Genomic DNA, 20,571 nt, shown 5'->3' on the forward strand with positions numbered 1-20,571 from the left:
CTTTTCTCTTAGCCAGTTTATTTTAAGGTAAGTATAATATATAAATAAACAACTTTTCTATGGCACCTTAATTGAAAGATAAAGAAAAATTGTCTAATAAATTAAATTCATGGTATATTTTTAGAAAAATATGAAACTTAATCTTACTGTTAACATTATGTTGGGCCGTTCTAGAAGCAAATAACATTACTTCATTTCAATTGAACAAAGAATGTAATGAAGAGTACATACGGATATGTTTAGGGAAACATCTTCAGAAATTTAACGTCTTAACCCAACGTGACCTAATAATCTTCTTAGAATAAGAGGATAGTGTAATCAGATTATAATATCAATACAGATCGCACAGAGATGATATAATAATAAAATTAACTGTTTTTAATAATCCAGTCATGACATATTATGCATAATATAACAAATAATAATATATATGATATATATATTTCTTATATATAAAATTCTCGTGTCACAATGTTAGTCTGCATACTCCTCCGAAACGGGTGGACCGATTCTCATGAAATTTTCTGTGCATATCGGGTAAGTCTGAGAATCGGCCAACATCTATTTTTCATATGTACCACGGGCGAAGCCGGGGCGGACCGCTAGTTTCTTATAATATTATTATATACGAATAGGTATAGTTTTTTTTTTAAGTTTAGGCTATTCATGTAGCCTCTACAAGAAACCTTCTGCCTAAGTAACTACAAAAATAATTCAGTAATGGTATTAATAACATAATAATTGCATTAAAGATATAACTTTCGTGGGCGGACGGCATGATATATTACTTACAGCAATTTAGTTAAACGATTAAATATAGAATATCGTTACATGTACAAGTTTAAAACGCAACCATTATCATGATAATATCTCCTGAGTGGAGCAGTTTTTTATATTTTTTTTGCTGGGTGGGCCAATCATTAACAAATACATTAAATACAACATTAGAAGAAAGAAGAAAGAAAGAAAGAAAAAACATTTATTCCAACACACACAACACACATATAAAATAGCATTGTAAATTTTAAATAATATGTAATAGAAGACATAAATATATGTGTGGTTGCATGCGCTAAAAAAGGAAGCCACTCAGGATACCTGAGGCATAATACCTCAGCACTGATTTTCAGTGACCCCTTATGACATCCAGAATGTCAGCTGCTTTAAGTTCTGGATAATAATAAAAAATAAGGACAAAGTGATAAATAAATATAATTCGTGGAGTACACAAATAAGATACCATAATGCTTTAATGAATACGCTAATATTTTAATAAATAAACTTACATGTAATAAAAGATATGAATGGATATGTAATATGTAATAAAATATATGAATTAATATATATATGAATATATAATATGAATTAATCTAAGTAATCAAAATGGATACTTAAGGTAACGGCACCAGTCGTGGACAAGCATCCAGTAATGGACAAAATAAATATTAAATTTAAATATTAAGACCAAAATTAACGTTATATAATTTGGCAATACTTAAAATATAAGTTTGGTTCATAAGCTATCAAAATACATACATTTCATCATATTCGGCCAAAATGTTTGAAGATGGCAGAACGTTATGTTTAGTTGCTGCGACTCGTTTCGAAGAAATCCGTTTTTACTAAGAAAATCCTTAAGGAAGTGAGGACACATTTTTGGTTATAAGAATTTTTGTATAAATGTCAGCAAAATTTGATATAACTTTTATTTATAGTAGTTAAGTGTACGAAATATTACACGATTTAGTATCATGATAGGTTATGTTGTTTAAATAAAATTCATCAGTGTCCATAACTGGATTTAATTCTATGGATATATCCATTTATGGACATATGTCGAAAATAAACTTTTTTTAAAGGTATTAATTACATGCGCTTTTCTGTATTGTCTTTTCTTTCTGATTAATAATATACCTATCACGACCATTTCAAACAAAGGGTTCCAATATTGTACAACAATTGTCCATGACTGGATTTGCTTTGGTTCCTATAATGGACAATGGACATTGATATTTTTTGTTAAAATTACACTAATGGGTCCAACAACATAATATCTATCTAAACATGAAGAATATATTTTAGAACAATGGGCCCTTTTGTGCTGTGCGACTCGTTCTCGGCTTCATTCTCTATCACTGCGTAGAGAAGTCGCATACTTATGCGTATTGTAACGCATCATAGAGAGTTCTCTGATGAACTGTTTGGATCGTTGTGTGCTGCTAAATTCCACCACCATATAGCACACACGCTTAAATTTCATCCACACCATCTTGACAACAGTTTAAAAAAAGCTTTTTGCCTCGTGCTACAATTTGGAATCCATATCGATGGACCGATCAGATTAAGGCTGCTGGCGGATTCAGATTGGCGATTCACTTCACGAGTGTAGCGGAATGCCAGGAAACAGAGAGATATGGCGGAACATCGTGAAGCGGGTAACATCTACCCGCCTAGAGTGATGTGACGAAGAAGAAGAAGTCCCAAAATGGATGGAATGGCAGTACTTTTTTTGGTTATATTTTTCATCCCTGACTTATTGAGAAAAAAAAACCATATTGGTGTTTCTTAACGGACATAACTCGTATTTAACGATGCATTTGTCCAAGTTTTGCCTAGAAAATGGAAATTAAGACTGTTTTAAATATTATGAGTATGCAAAATAATTAATAAGTACTATTTTTTATAAATACATCCCCGATTTATTGTATTCCAATCATCATTTTCAAGATTCTATTGATAACTATAAGTCTTCTCCAAGTGTAAATAACAGGAGAAACGACATTAGGTACAGTCCATAAATGGGTGTTCATAACTGGATGTTGTCCAAAACTGGGTGTCCATCATTAGATTTTTCACTGTCCAACACTGGTGCAAAAAAGTGGTTTTTTAATTTATAAATAACTTCATTATTTATGCATTGTAATCTTTTTTCTAACATTGGTAACGTTAAACTAACATAGAACTAAAGGTATAACTAAACAATATCCAATAAAGTTAAAAAACCTACGAGAAATTTGCAAAAAACTTCAATTTTTTCCTTAATCTGTACAAGACTGGTGCCGTTACGTTAGGTACTATTAGTTTATTCGTTACAGACGCATCGAAAGCTGTGGAACTTGCTGTTTCAAAACAAATTGCCTATATTTTAACCGGAAAGTAGTGACGGTTTTTGTTTCCCGCAGAGGAGGTGGTAAATTGTTCCAACATTTCGTTGCGCTGTAACGAAAACTGCCTCTAAAAGCTGCGGTATGATGTTTTGGTACAGATAATTTGACAAATGTGTTTCTGGTCCTATAAGTTGAATCTGAGTCACCTAACCAAGAAAGTTTATCATACAGATAGATGGGAACCCTGGAACGTATAACCGAGAACAGCAAAACCGCAAAGTGTAACTTCCGACGACTCTCCATGTTCAGCACCTTGGCATCATTTAGGTAAGGCGTAATGTGACTCCTCGCAGGAATGTTCCAGCAATAGCGAGCGCACGCGTTTTGAACACGCTGGATTGCATTCCTTGAGCGCGCAAGCATTCGCTGACCATATACGACATCACCATAATTAAATTTCGATAATACTAAGGTATCGCACAGCCTTACCCTTAGTGATGGTGCAATGTGATCTCTTATGCGATATAGTACTTTCAGTCGATAAAAGCAATTAGATATTGTTTTGTTTATATGTTTCTCGAATCTGAGAGACTCATCAAAAATAATGCCAAGGTTACGGGCTTCTCTTACACGCTCCAACGATCTTCCCTTTATAGCTACCGGTTGAAGCAAAAATTCTACTCTATTTATAAGAAGAGGAGTGCCAAGAATCATATACTTAGTCTTTCCCGGATTCAGCAACAAACCGTTCTGCTCGGACCAATCAGCTATCCGATCAAGGTCCGAGTTAAGTCTATCAATAGCCAGTTGCGTGTCTCCAGGATGGAAAGAAATATACAATTGGATATCGTCAGCATAAAGATGGTATTTACAGTTAAGTATACAATTTGTAATGTCCGACGTATAGAGAATAAAGAGCAGCGGTCCCAGAATGGAACCCTGAGGAACGCCTCGGGTAAGCCGTTTGCGTTGCGAATAACGCGCTTTGCCATCCTCTCCATTGACTACTACAGACTGATATCTTTTGCTAAAATAACTTTCAAACCACAGTACTGCTTGCGGACTAAAACCATAATGAACTAGTTTGGAAAGTAAAAGCTGTACATTAATGGTATCAAATGCCCGTGAGTAGTCGAGTAAGACTAAAATTGTGGCTTGACCCTGGTCTTGTAAGGCCAGCACATTATCAACAACATCGGCTAAGGCTGTTGTTGTACTTCGTCCTTTTCGAAATCCTGACTGCAGATGAGGCAATATATTTTCTGCTTCCAAGAACACAGTAATCTGTTGATGTACAATTTTCTCAACTATTTTAGAGAGACAGGGTAGCAGACTAATTGGACGAAGCCCCGTATAATCAACAGGATTACTGGTTTTCTTTATCGGTCGCACGATCGCCTCTTGCCACAGCTCAGGAAATGTACTTGTGCTAAAAGAAGTGTTGATTATTTGTACCATTCCTGGTATAATTATGGGCAATATTAGCTTTACCATATCCAACGATATACCATCGACACCCATTGCATTCGAATGAAGCGCCTTCAGTGCTTGAATAACGTTTTCTTCCGATATATTAGTGAAATGAAACATCGCATCACTGTCCTGATAGCGTTTTGCAATGAAATTATCGATAATATTCCGCTGGATATCTCCATTACCCGGTACATTAAGAAAATGGTTATTAATTTCATCAGGATCGCAAATATTTAATGGCAGATCAGCGTCATTGCTTTCCTTAATATTAACTTGATCTTTTATGTGCTTCCATAGAATCTTAGGATAATCAAAATTGGAATTAATGTATTTGTCGAAATATACATTTTTTTCTCTTACAATAGCCTCTTTCACATATTTCTTTAGCTCATTATAATATGTCCTATACTCAGCGCCTTGTCTAGCCCTGGCATGTGCTTCATCACGCCGCCTCATCATCAGTTTAATATTATATGTTATCCAGGGATAGCTTTTTTCTTTTAAATATTTAGTTTTATTAGGAGCATAGTAATCAAAAATGGAAAGTGTTAAATTTGTTAAAGCATTTACCATTTCATTAACATTTGATAGACAACGTATGAAATCCAAGTTTATATTGGAGACGAACCGGTTGAACTCCACAAAGTCTATATCCTTGAGAGGTCTGAAAGTAATCCATCTGGGTACTGGTTTCTCCTTTTTGACATTTATAACAGAACATATAAAAGCGTGATGACTGAGACTCGGAATATAGTCAACTATAACTTCTTTTATAGGAGAGTTACTACAAACTAGATCCAGTAGTGTTTGGGTTTCATCAACAAAATGAGTAGGTTCTGTAACATACTGATTAAGATTCATAGTATCTAAAAAATGTAATAACTTTTTTGAATTAGAAGTTTGTGTATTTAAATAATTGATATTGAAATCACCCAATAATATTACCTTATCGGACCACACAAACGAGGCCAGAGATTCGCTGATAGCGTCAAAAAATGTATCGCTATCCAACCAAGGCGGTCTATAGGCAGTACCAATAACAAGGATCTTGCCCCGGACAGCTAACTTAATCCACATCTGTTCCACAAGATCATTGGGGGGATGGGAGAGCAACGCGACTGCTAGACCTCGCTTGATATAAAACCCGACTCCACCTCCCCGATTTCGTATAGAAGCTGGTCGAGGGATGTGCTTGAGCCGATAGCCAGGCATTCGCGGCGCTCGCCCCTCCTCTCCCGCACGCAGCCAGGTCTCATTAAGTGCCAGAATATCTACATTATGCCGCCCTACGGCAACGATAAACTCTTCATGCCCCGTTCCCAGTGAACCCGGATTGAGAAAACCAATTTTCAAATTATTCCCATTCATCATTAAATAAATATAGATATATAAATGTAACTAAGATATAATAAGCAGTACATAAATATAATACTTTTAAAACCGCATTTTTAATATTTATAAATACGGGGGAAATACAAATATATTTATTGAAAGTATTTGGGGGGGCTTTCATAAAGGCAAACCGGCACACGACCACACATATTACGCTACAGACGATTAAACTATGACTACTAGGTAAGTTAGAATGACAAATCTTGTAATTGAATCTATTGTTACATGAGGGCACAACATACAAGTTTCCAACCAAAGTTTCTAAGTTAAAATACAGAATATGGCATATAAATTCAATTTTAAAATTACCAAAATATTTTTGTGCACAAAATATGTGATTACAAAAACAATACTTAAAAATATTTAGACAGTAAAATAACACTATTTTTATTATTTTGCTTAAAAAAATAAAAGTAATACATAACATTTTAACATCTATTACATGTTTTTCAATTTCAATAGAAAAATCTAATTGGAAAACGAGGAAAAAACCTTGCGCAGTTCAGTTTCAGACCGTATCCAATGGGATGACGATTTCGCATCGCGTCTCACAAAAATGCGTCCACCTCGCGTCCAGATGAAGCGCCAATTTTTAATATTCGCTTCTTCCCTAGCAAGGTAAAATAGGCGCCGATTAATGGAGGTCAAACGTTCGTTTACATAAAACCGCCTTGTCTCTCCTGGTATATCGGTCCCGGATGTGTCTGCCCCGCGTCGTACCCGTGCTGCCTTCAATAGTTCGTCGCGCAAGCTGCGCCGCACGAAACGCACAACAAGAGGTCTAGGACGTGCGGGGGCGGGGGTGGCGCCTTGCCCGTCCACGTGGGATGTGCGATCGCGCCTACCTCCAGCACGATGGGCGCTCATGATATCTCGCTCGTCAACATTTATTCCTAGTTTTTGCGAAAGAGTCATGATCAGGTGTGATGGATTTTCAGACGCACTTTCTGGCACGCCTGAAATTTCTAAATCGTTAAGTAATTGTGCTTGCTCACTTTCGTTTATCTGAATTTTAAGTGTTTCAACCGCATCGAAGATCTCGGCCTGTTCCGGGCGGCATTGTTCCAACTTCACAACTCTTTCCTCCACAGTGTCAAGCCTAGTATTAAAATCGCTGACAAGAGTTGTGAGTCGCGACAATTCCAGACGGAATGCCGATAGTTCCGTTCGAAGAAGATGGATCTCTTGTGCAAGGATGGGCGATTGGTTTACCGATTCGGAGACACAAGCATCCTCAGAAACGTCTCCACACTCATTTCTGTCCGTGCAAACTGTAGCAGGCGCCTTTGAAAATTTTATCTTACATGTTTTGCATTGCCAGTTCATATTAACTTTACTTTGCGGGCTTATGTTATTACACGCTTTATGAAATACTATATTGCATTTGGTACATTTGGCGCCATCTGTTGTCGAGAAGAATTTACCGCAACACGAACACTTGTTTGCCATGTCTACAACGGTAATCAATGCGGTTAATATATTGGTTTCACGTGCCAACGCTAGATGGCGTTAATTAAAATTTCATTCAAGACACGGAGAACTAAAAACAAATATTCAGTTTGTTTTAAATGTTTATATTATAAATAGATTGACCGCTACAATTCTTTATTTATTAGTATCTCATTGAGATTTGAGAGTTTAATATCCGTCTTTTATTAATTTTAACGTTTATAGTAACTTTTTATAGTGTGGGTACTTGCGTATAATGTGTCCATCAGCTGATCGTCAGCTGTGTGCTGTTTTAATTGATTGTTTATTTCACTTGGCACATAGAATTACTTGTGAGAACACTGTGACACACGCGACGTGTGAGTAACTTTTGAAATATACACTTTTTAACTTTGAATACGTGAATAGTGAATTATAGAATTAAAATATACATGAAAGCCAGCTGACACTTCTGACGTCCCGCGCCAAAATAGAATATTTATATTATAATCGCTTGAATATCTTAATCAACATAATATGCTTTTTGTTGATTCCAAAAATATTCCTTAACAAAAAGCGAAATCACCTTATTTTCATAAAGAAGTAATTATTTAAACCTTTATTACACATTTAGTCCTACATCATGATGACCAGACACCAGAATCACATTTGGCAGATTTAAAACAACTTTATTGTAGGTGTAGTTGATGTTTCCGAGTGCCGTTAAATTATTTTAGTGTCCGTAAAAATTTATGACGCTTCTAAAATCGTAACTCACAAAAATATCCGTTGTATGACTTCTGGATTTATGTAATGAGTTATCATTTAACGCCAATTTATTTTCATTGCAAGAGAAAAATTTACGATCGTTTTTTGTTGAATTTACAGGAATAGTTTTTATAAGTAATCCGCCGATAGCTTTCCTGGAAAATTATTTAAGACCTAAAAACTATTGTGACCAGAAATAAGGTATAGGATAGGTACCTGGTACTCAGATCATTAAGTAAACCTGGTAACATATTATTATGACTGAATAAAAAGATATTATTTTTATCTGAACTGCACACAAATCCAATTGAGTGGAAACGACTAGAATAAAAAGTGTTCAAGTCTCTTTTTGTACATGGTTTCTTACTAAATAATTAATTTAATACCAACTAGACTACAGGCCCATGTTGAAAAAGTTATGGGTCATTTGAACCACCAGGTGACCTATCTAGAACGTTATCATATCTATACGTATATCGTTCTAGATAGGTCATCTGGTGTTTCAAATGACCCATAATTTTTTCAACATGGGTAAACGTCAATGCCCAATGGAAATGGCTTGTCAATTACGGGAAATATCTAGATTAAAAACTATTTGAATAATGAATACAGTTTAATTAACGAATTAAACACAGCCACAAGCAATAGGACAATAATGCAAATTGCTTACAAATGAGCGAATTAGTCGATCGTGGATCGTGGATTATTTTTATATTTATTGTATACTAGATTACGGCTTGCGGCTTCTCCCGCTTTGTCTAAAACCTCATAAATTATATACCAAAACCTTCCTCTTGAATCACTCTATTTTAAAAAAAACCGTATCAAAATCCGTTGCGTAGTTTTAAAGATTTAAGCGTACAAAGGGACATAGGGACAGAGAAAGCGACTTTGTTTTATACCTACTATGTAGTGCAGTTTAGCTCAGCAGATGTTGTTCTGCCCTTTTGCCTCTTTATCGTGCTTTCATTTCATAAGATCTCACAAAACGTTAAGAAATATAGCAGGTCGAGCCGTTCTCGTGTTTTATGTTTCTAAATACTAAAATGTTCCGATCTTAATAATTAATAGATCACATCAATATAGAGACTTACCAAAAAACCACAACTACAGGCGTGCCTGCGGAAAAGCGGAGCCCGGTTAAACAGTTAGTCTTAATTAATAAAATATGAATAACGAATTTCTACCATCCCTAGTGGGCTGGGCCAATTGTATAAAATTCAATTACTTTCAAAAAACTCAAGGGAACTGTCCACTTTAACGAATTGAACTTCCTTTGCACTCGGTTGATATAATGTCGTCACGATATTTTTGTCGTATCGGTAAGTATATCAATTAATTAAAACAAAAAGTTCTTCTAAATAGATACTGCTTACCGATTCGGTGGTAAATGTTAAATATATATGTAATGAGTAATGACGTTTCAAAAGTGCTTCTCGAAAAAGTCTAATTGAATAAATAAATGTTAGAGTTTGAGTTTGAAAGTGATTAATGTTTAAATTGAAGTAATTGTCAATTTATAGAATAGCATTATCTCTTTACATCATCTTAATTTTAACACGAGAAAAAATATGGTTTAAATATTCACAAATTCATTAATTGTGTCTTCTTATATACAATAATACTTTACGTTATATAAATAATAGAGACACTAGGTACATCTTTTACTAAATTATAATTTGGACCATAATTATTGGCAAAAATTATTGGACTCATCAGATTATATTCTATCGTCACGATTATATGAAAATAGTATATTTGCATAATCCATTAAAGAATGAATTTTTATATTTTTTATTTAGCCAGGCACGTAATTCCCTAGTTTCTCGTTTTCTTTTGATCGATCTATTTCTATATACATTACACATATCCATTTTTACATCAAAAGGTGACAACATATATGATTATTTTAACGACTAAGCGTTGAGATATGTATGTGTTATGAGCCAAATTCCAAATAGATACACTTTTCATAATCCTACGCATAACGAAAATATGAATATGATATTAATAAAAATATTTCTTAAAAAAAAAGACGTGTGTCACTCGGGGACTGCCGCGGTAAAGCTATTGCATAGCATGCCTTCAAGCCACACCTCCGAGCCCGTCGGAGTGGAGAGCGTGAGGTTTTTTCGTTACGGAATTTCTCGATTCGGTCCCCGCGCTCAAGGCCCGCGATAGAAGCTATGCAATAGCTTAAAAACTAAGAAAACACGCTATAATAAGACATGCGTATGAAATGATTGCATTTTCACCGATCATTGATAAGTGTACAAAGTTTGAATTAAATCTGTCCGTTTCAAGTTCAAAATCGAGTCCCAAGAAGTTGGCTATATACAAACTTACAAACATGCAGATGAAGTTAATAAAAACGTTTTAAAAATTGCAAATGAACACTAAGTACGCATAATAATTCGCAAATGTTGGGTTATGTTTGATACTTACTTGAAAATTGGTACATATATTCTATTATAGCAATTGAAATAAGACTGAAGACTTGTACTTGTGGGATTAGACTTAGATTGGTTAGGTTATATTCGACATTTGGAACTACATAAAATCTTCAATGTATTCTAGACCCACGGATTGGTTGATAGATTCGACATTTTGTACCCTAAATTCACAGATTACTTGGGCTAGATTCGACGTTTTAATCTAAGAACATAGGTCATAAATAGAAAAAGGGTTTCGTCGTATAGCTATTAGAAAGGTTCTTATACATTACTCCTGCCGTAACAAATATTATACTGACGCTCACAAAGCTCCTGTTTCCTAATTAATATTTATTACTAAACTCGCTTTTATTAATAGTTATTTAGTAATTTTATTAATCTTCATATCTACTTATGTGAAAAACATTTTAAATAGGTTTATAACATTGTTGAATTTTTTATGTAATATTGGTTTTAAACATAATGAATTTCTAAAAAATATATAATAGATTTTCCATGCAACAGTATAAATAATTTATTTAACAATTTAAATAAAATAAAGAAGAAAAAAAACGGTTCCAAACATAGAGATAGTATGTACTACGTACATATTATCTCGATGGTTCCAAATGATTATGATGAATCATTGTGACGTTAATCCAAATATAAAAAAAATCCTAATCAATCCTATGCATGCATAGAACATAAATTTATCGACAAAATGGACTCTAGAGATTCGGACAGGCTAATATTATCATAGTGATGTTACAGAAATTTGTCGATATCGATTATTAACCATTTTATATCAATAATCGAGTTAAATCAATTAATGATGGCTATATTAGTAGTAGTTTTTATCTTATTTAATAAAAATAATAAAATATGTAGGTATGCATTGTTTATGCGCACGAAGATAGTAAAAAAATAACAATACAGTAGGAAGCGATATTAAATTATTTTATAAATATTTTTTTTTGCAATCTGTAAAAAGGAGAGCGACAATAACCATTCATCATGTTTTAAAATATTCACAAGAAACCTACTCATTGAAAACGGCACATATAAGTATCGATTACTTACCCACGTCATGAACGCGCATCACTAAAAGAAAATTGCTAATGCAGATAATTGAATTATGGTTAGCCGACCTCAATGTTTCATTACGTATTGACATCTCGCGCTATTTCAACGTTGATATCCAAATTGTCGATAAAATTCGGTTATTCTTGAATTTTCGAGGTCCGATTGCGATGTAGTGTTGTGTTCGTTCGATAGAAAATACGGTAAGTTTTAAATGAATGATTTTTGTTAATTTGTATTGTTTGTGTGTGTGAATGTTGGGATGTTGTATGTAGCTTTAACAAATAAGCGGTAAATATTTTTTTTAATAAATGAGCATAAAGATTCCATTTCAGTAAAAATTTATTGTAGATAGGTACATTATTTCATATTTGTTGAATAAAGATTTTATCATTTTCAAAATAAGGTAATTACGCCTTTTTATATATTTATAACGTATTTTAATAACGCTTTAATAAACGGATTTTTATTAGATATAGCAAGAAAGGATTTATAAAGTGAAACTTCTTTATCGAGGTTGGAAAAAAATTTAGTGTAACATTTTTTTGTTACGCATGACATTTTCCGTTACGCGCCATCTTTTTCTTATACCACGCGTGATGACGTATTTCTGTAAAGTTGCATAATATAGTAATAAATTTTTTTAAATAAGGTCATAAAGAAGTTTCACTTCTTACGTGTGTACACTAGTACACGCACACATTTTTTATTAAATACAATCTATACACATTTCAAATGGTATGTTTTGAATGGATGTTATATGTTTCAGACTTTGACACCTTACAATTAAAGTCTGAAATATATTAGGGTCGCCAGGGTCTAGAATCGAAGACGACGATATTTCATATTTGTAAGAGTTTTCGCATATAAATAACGTTTCTAAATTTGGATAAAAGGTTCGATGACTACTTTTGTAAGGCTGAAATTTCATCTCTGTATTGGTGACATTTTAAAAGTTGGTTATTGTTTATATATTTTAAAGAACTTCTAATATCTATTTTTGAACTCTTACGGATTTAAATGTTTTGCATCAGAAATTAACTGGTACGAAAATATAATATGAAGTACAATTTTAGCAAACCACTTTCTCAGATATTATTGCTTATTTCAAACAATTTCTCTACCTACCTCAATGTTTAATCATTTAATGCAAGAAAGAGACGTATATACAATTAATTATTTATGTAACGATAGAAAATTCTACCCACATTGAATCGATCTAAGAATATGCTATCTAAGGAATATGTAACGTCGTCTATAAGAATTTGTGTTATCGCATTACCACGAAGCCCTAGTAGGGCTTAACACATTGATTTTTACTTATGTTTATTTATACTAACCTACTATTTATATATTGTTTATTATATGAACGTATGATCGTTTATGTATTATGATTATATAAAAAGTGTGAGATATAAGTATGTAGATCATATTTACTTATGAACGTGTACGATTAGGTAATCGTACATGACAGAACGTATGATTTTTTCGTCTGTAGGATCGTAGCTCTTAAACGGATGACCTGATTTGAATGTGGCTATTCAAAGCTATATTGTGGCAAAACTATGTTTTATGGAGAATAAAAATTGGTTTCTAATGAAAATGAAATCCTTTAATAAATTTTTATAGTTTTATAATTCGTACGAAATGTTACCACACCACATTATTAATTGATCCAAATTGACTCAAGTAAATAAAGTAAATAAACAATAGATTTCTTGAATAAACAATTTCAAAAGTAAATTAAAGGTGTCTGGATAGCTAGAAATGTGAGATCAGATTCATGGAAGCATCGAGCTGTTGAACATTATCCGCTTAACGAAGCGTACTAATTCCTCTCGTTTGCAAACGAGAAATGTTACTTGTATTTTTGATGTTAAAATTGAAACAAAATTAGCCCGATCTAGATGAACATTTGAAGTAATAATTCCTGGAGAGACAAATTTTGGTGGAGTGAAATTTTCAAAATCCCTATTGATCTTATGTGTCCTACAAAAGTTATTAGTAGGTAGTTGTAGATCTTTAAATTGTCCACAAAAATGGTTAAAATTCAAGTAAGTTTTCTTAAAATAATATAAGACACTTCACACATGATAATATTTAAATATGTATTTGTAATACCTTTGAGGCTTGGGTAATTGTGGATGGAGAGCCGAGAGCTCATTTCAATAATGTAAAATTAATGTTGCAGTTGGTTGTTGCAATAAATATGAAAGCCATTATAATCAATCATTCATATTTTCATAATATTATATAAGTCCGATTTTCACAATTAAACGACCCTTTGAACTGGAATTTACAAATTGGCGAAATTATACGATATTCGCAATTACTCTTATGCATTACAATATGTGAATATAAATAATTAATGGTATGTAAATATCCGTATGAAATACGTTTTCGCTAATATAAATAACTAGCTGTGCTCCGCGGTTTTACTCGCAGTGCTCCGCTCTAATTATATAGCCTTCCTCGATAAATGGGCGATAATCGGACCAGTAGTTCCCGAGATTGGCGCGAAATAAATAAACTCTGTAGCTTTATAATATTAGTATAGATAAATATAACAGGCTTTTTATCTAGAATCTATGAATATTCTTACGGAATAATCGATGAGCAAGTCAATCGATAAGAGTGAAGAGCTAGAAAAATAACATAACAATTGAAAACAATAGAATTGCAATGTTTTCAGAAAATCCGTATAATTCTTTTGTTCTATTTTTTATAAAGAGGACGAAGCCGGATATTTGTCCCTAATAGTCTATTAACCTGTTTTATATTATATTGAATAATATGCATGTAAAATAAAATGGTACCGAGGTTGAAAAAAATCACACATTGTAACCCGTCTTTCATAGTAATGTGCAATATTTACCAGTCTTTATTAATGTCTCTACTATAATATCATAAATGCGAAAGTGAGTTTGTTTGTTGGTCTTTCTTTCACGTCGCATCGAATCTGTTGTATGGTACGATTTTGTATTAGGAAATAGTTTGGAAACTAAAGAGTGATATAGTCTACATTTTACCGCGGTAAAAAAATCTAATTCACATGGGAATTTATTTTAATGGCGCGCTTGAAACTTTAACTCCAGAGATGACAAAATTAATAATTTTATTAAAGAATAACAGTGTTTATTAATAAAATAATTATTATTGAGCAAATAACAACATGTGGTGTGGGCGTGCGCAACCGGCCGTGTCGTGTTAAGTGATTGAACTGTTGCATCCCGTACAGTAGTGAAAAAAAGTGCTGAAGAGTTGATTCATTATTATTTTCGACTTGTTTTGTTGAAGCAAATATTTCTTTTACTCTTGGCACCTTAAAGGAAATAATGTTAAATTAGTGTTTGCTTTTCACATAACGCGCAACAAAAATCGTATTTTTGAGATAGTCAGGTAACAAAACGAGGAAGGTTTATCAAATTGCATTAATTAATTAATCCTACGTATTGAATAAAGAATAGACATTAGACCCAATAGAAAGAGAACTGTATAAAATGTGAATGAACTAAGTCTGTGAGTAATTATCAAAAAATATACTTATATATATATTTTTTTTTTGTAAAATGGTATTGTGAATGTTTGATGAATGATATGGCAGTTATTACTAATAACAAACAAAGTGTTAATCCTATAATAATGTAACTGAAAAAAATAGTCGAAAAATACGACGAACTAACGACAAGCTTAAGTAAGCTTTATGTGCATTATTAGCTTTGATACTCAGAAAATATTGCCAAAATTACTTTTTAATGTGAAACGGTTTTTGCAAGTCACTGTACGCTATTGTAGTAATCCAGGAAGGTTGGATGAATATACTGAATAAGTTTTGTGTTCAATTTGATACGTTTTTGTTGGTCATTTTTTTGCGACAATAAGTGTCGATTGTGACGAATTAATCTTTTGTAAATGAGATATTTGGGTCGAAATATAGGAAAATTTGGGGACTTTAAAAGTAGGTAATAATATAATATATTTTGCAGTTACGTAATATGTTTTGTTAAGATACAAATAATCTATACTAATATTATAAAAAGAGGAAAGGTTTGTTTGTGTGTATGTATGTATGGTTTTCACGCATAAACTACTGGAACGATTTTGATGAAATTTGGCACAGATAATTTTTAGACCCTGAGAAAGAACATAGGCTACCTTTTATTGCGAAATGTGTACCACGGGCGAAGCCGGGGCGGACCGCTAGTATAATATATTGTGTTGATTTGGATGCGTGCGTGTTGATATTGTGTTGAAATGGATGTGTGGATACTTTTAAGATCCAAAAAACTACTTCGAAATTGGAATATATTTAACGATAGGAGCAATATAATTATTTCAATTTGTCTGATGATGACACATCTTTGATAGTTTTCCTAGATAGAACATATTTTCACACGCGTATATTTTCAGCTACGTACCAAACATGACGGTGACGGTGTCGTCCGACCGACGTTCGTCCGCGCAACGCTGGGGCCCGCCGCGGCGCGTCACGCTCAAGAGAGGCCCCGGGGCCCCGCTGGGTGTCAGCATTGTTGGCGGGAAGGTAAGAAAATCGCTCGTAACATGTAGAAAACATTTCAGTTACATATTTTGTATCTGTATAAAATTCACACGACTGAAAAGCAAGATATTTGGGCATGCCTTTTTTTTATATTGAAATTCGTGTTTACTTCTCTAGATGTGAATTACCATACTCATGTTCTAAATCTACTGCTTTCTCTCTCTCTACTAAATTGTACAATGCCAACCAAGATATCCGCATACATATCGAGAATCATTTTGGCATCGTTAGCCAAAATTATTTACGACATATTTTACGTTCCGAAAAACAAACTTGGTAAGGATATGGGAAGATTTATAGGCGTAAAGTTATGAGACATAAAGTTGGGAACTTCTCTTTGATATTTGGTGGAAATCTAAACGTATGAATCCAATCAGAAAGTATTTAAGTAACTTTTAGTGATTAAAGTAACATGGTATAAGGGCAACGAGATATTTTGGGTTCGATTGATGATTGATGACATGATTAAAAAGAGCAACTATGGAGTTTCTTGCCGGTTCTTCTCCGTAGATACTGCTTTCCGAATCGGTGGTAAATGTTAAAAATATGTACCTAATGACGTTTCAAAAGTGCTTCTAGAAGAAGTCTAATTGAATAAATAAATGTTTGAGTTTGAGTTTGATTTCCTGAAGAGATTCATCACAAAAGATTTCTCAACAGTAAATTAATACAAAAAGACCATTTCAATAAAAATATTACTTGCAATACTTTCTGATGGTACTTTAAGATGGTAATAACTAATATGTATAAGAAAAAACAAAATGTACTTTTTGACAGTTCAGTCTTTATAATCGTATACAATCGTTACCAATACATTAGCGATAAAGTACAACAAATTTTCGTGAACAATGTAAAAGTACGTCGATAGTCGATACTCTACAAGATTGATGATATCCCGAAAAGATGAGTTGTAAAATATTTCAAGATCCCTTTTAAAACGTCAGGCACATCGGAGCATTTTCACATTTATCTTGGTCTTAATATTGATGTTGCCTTAAGGTTATATTATAAATGTCTTCGCCTTAAATATCGAAGGTCGGATTAAAATAGACGCGAGGAATACAATGTATTTTGGTATATTTTTATATATCAACCATGTGATCAATAAATGAACTGTTTAGGTACTAAACCCAGGTACTCTTTTGTGATAACGTCTTTTTGGATGTGGATATTATGATAATAATTCAAATTAAATAGGTATTCATTAGATGATCTTCATCTTAATCGACTAACAATTAATTGTTACCGCCCGCTTTTTCTAAAACCTAATAAATTATATACTAAAACCTTCCTCTTGAATCACTCTGTCTATTAAAAAACTGCATCAAAATCCGTTGCGTAATTTTAAAGATTTAAGCATACAAAGGGACATAGGGAAATAGGGACAGAGAAAGCGACTTTGTTTTATACTATGTAGTGATTAAATGCTAATATACATAAATCAATATACATGGAACTTGCTCCTAGGTGGATATAATCTCCGGTCGTGAAGATGCAAACGGTAACGATAAGGGAATCTTCGGTATTTTCATCAAGAATGTGGTGCCTGACAGTCCGGCGGGGCGGTGTGGGGAGTTACGTGTAAGTTGTGTATTTTTAATTAATTTATTATCATTTTTTGATAATTTGTGCTTGACTAGACGTACGTATATTTTTTAATACATACACAATAGCATGCTCAATATTAATATTTCATTTAAAATGCAAATAGTATATCATCTAAGTATACCCATATATTTTTACGTTTTATGTATGCAATATGAACCTCATAACATGTGTATAACATATTTGGATTATTGATATGCATAACAATGATAAATGATAATTATAAATAATATCATCATTATAACTAACCTATGTATGCAGTTTATGTAAGTGAAGCCGCGGTTGTAAAGCCAGTGTTTGTATGTTCCTACATAATATAATAATATCTCGAACGACGAATTGAGTGCGTGTCATATTCAATTTGTGATTGCAGATGCTCAATTCTATTCATATATTCATTCTTAACTCAACGATAACGAACTTCCTTATAATACCGTGGTACATCATACATGATAGCTACAAATGTTTGTTTTTCTATAATCGGTTGAGAAATAACTTCACCGACTTCACACTTTCTTCCCTAAGGATAACGAAATATTGGTAGCATAAACTGTAAATACAGTTTAATATTATCTCATGAAGGACCATTTTCACAGCTTGTGTTTAGCTCTCACGTGTTCTGTTTATCATATCTATCATTTAAAATGACGAATTATGTATGAAGATTTACACCAAATAGGCTATTATGGTCATTATTAGAAAATATTATCATTATTTTAATCATGTTTTTCTATTACTTTCCTAGGCTGGTGACAGAATATTAGAGGTGGATGATGTGAATGTGCGATCAGCTCAGCACGAAAGAGCTGTGCAATTGATAAAGGCAGCTGGCAGTACTGTTACACTCACTGTGCAGAGTTTGATCACTTGGGTATGTAATTTTTAATAAAATAAGTTTTTTTAAGCTTTTGCATAGCTTCTATCGCGGGCCTTGAGCGCGGGGACCGAATCCAGAAATTTAATAACGAAAAACCTCACGCTCCCCACTCCGACGGACACGGAGGTGTGGCTTGAAGGCATAGCATGCAATATCTTTACCGCAGCAGTCCCCGAGTGACACACGTCTTTTTTTTTGTAAAATAGAGTACTGCACAGGTTGACTAGCTAACTGCGCGAATAAATGAAGAAGAAATGAATAAGATGGACCAAATAATACAAGAAGTTTTGATAGATGTCGAAAGCAAAATATGAGAGGGTAGTTTGAATGATGAACAAGAATGAGCAGTCCTTCTGTTAGTCTTACTGTTAAATAATAATAATTCATTTGCAAATACATGTTATGTATAGATATCTATAGATTTGCTTAGATAGATATTTCATTCAGTTCCAATTAATAATCCCACATCACGATTGAGTTTTTGTTAGATATATAATTATGGTCCCAAGGCAAAGACTTAAATAATAGACGCAGTTCTTTTCAACATTCTGTACATTTTAGATAATGCTTTTCCTGATCATATTATGATCTGTAAATTCTTCGATACAGCCTTAATTATTGTTTCTTTTACTCAATAAATAAATAAACTATTGATTTCTGGTCCAAAGAATACGGATTCGTCAGATTCGTCACCACCGGTTGTTACTGCGAGACCTTCTATGAAGAAGACTCGAGCACCGCCCGCGCCTCAACAACATGATATTAAAGTAAGTAATAATTCTGGTATTTTGTTGATAGCTGTATTTTTAGAAATTACATGGAGACCGGGTTAAATATTAGTTTGAATGTAATAAGAATGTTCTGCGATTTTACACAACTGCCTAATTGATGTAGCCAAGTGATAACAAATCGTAGCAAGTCAACGACTATTAACAAAGTGAGGGTAGTTGGGTCAAACGTTGTATTAACAACGTCCGAGCTCCTAGGCACGATTCGTACGAATGCGCCAGGAGTCAAAGGAAAGTGTCATTTTATAGTATTCGACAGCTAAGCATGTTCTGACAGGAAATTGTGACAACTATTCATCCACAAAAACATTAAATCAAAAGTTACGTCTAACTGTATGTTTATTGTATTAATTAACTTAATATCTCCAGTAGTTATTATGATAGATCGAATCTTTGATTAAATTAAAGCATATAATATACTGTGCTCTTACATGTTGATATTAATCTATTTTTTGTAATATTACGTTAGATTTGCTTATATATTTTTCAGACTTATATTTTCAATAATACATTTAGAAACAGCACACTGAGCTTAATTATCAATTTCGGCGAATTTAAAAATGTTAGGTTTTGAGGACATACAAACAGTTATTCGGGCTTTTTGTTATGATTAATGAGTGAAGACAAAACACATGAAAATGTTCTCCTGAGAATCACAAATCACAACTTCCTGCAAAACATGTTTTTGTTCAGATTATTTGACATGGTTAGATAAGGAAAATTAATGTATACATAGTAAGGCAGTTTGGCGAAATTTCTTGGAAATAGGTAAGCAATTAGTAGGAAAATTTAATTACTGATTTTATTTATTTTTATCATAACATCAAATTACCATTACAGGCTTAACCTAATACGGTATTGACTTACACTAAAATATAAGTATGATAATTTTAGGCAGATCAATAAAACAGAAGATCACTTTGTTGTAAAGTTTTGAGGCCAGATTTTAAACACATCTTCTTTAATTAATATTTATATAAGTACTAAGGTATAATAAAACTTGAATGGTCTTACCACAAAACAATTTAAACATAGTTTAACTATAAACCAGGGATCTGTC

At 33.1% G+C, this 20,571-nt stretch overlaps 1 protein-coding gene across 1 annotated transcript in view; it reads left to right on the forward strand.

The window, feature by feature from the left end:
* LOC149478301 (multiple PDZ domain protein-like) overlaps positions 1 to 20,571 on the forward strand; it is a 142,228-nt gene that overhangs the window by 58,706 nt on the left and 62,951 nt on the right. Inside the window, exons 19-22 of the mRNA XM_089709463.1 lie at positions 16,091 to 16,223; positions 17,709 to 17,822; positions 18,592 to 18,717; positions 19,392 to 19,490. Of these exons, the coding sequence (XP_089565589.1) occupies positions 16,091 to 16,223; positions 17,709 to 17,822; positions 18,592 to 18,717; positions 19,392 to 19,490 (472 nt within the window). The remainder of the gene's footprint in view (positions 1 to 16,090; positions 16,224 to 17,708; positions 17,823 to 18,591; positions 18,718 to 19,391; positions 19,491 to 20,571) is intronic.

Source organism: Colias philodice, chromosome 22, assembly GCF_061535455.1.
Source record: "Colias philodice isolate Cphi_HAF_F1 chromosome 22, ilColPhil1 Martin Lab GWU primary, whole genome shotgun sequence".
NCBI classification, from domain to species: Eukaryota; Metazoa; Arthropoda; class Insecta; order Lepidoptera; family Pieridae; genus Colias; species Colias philodice.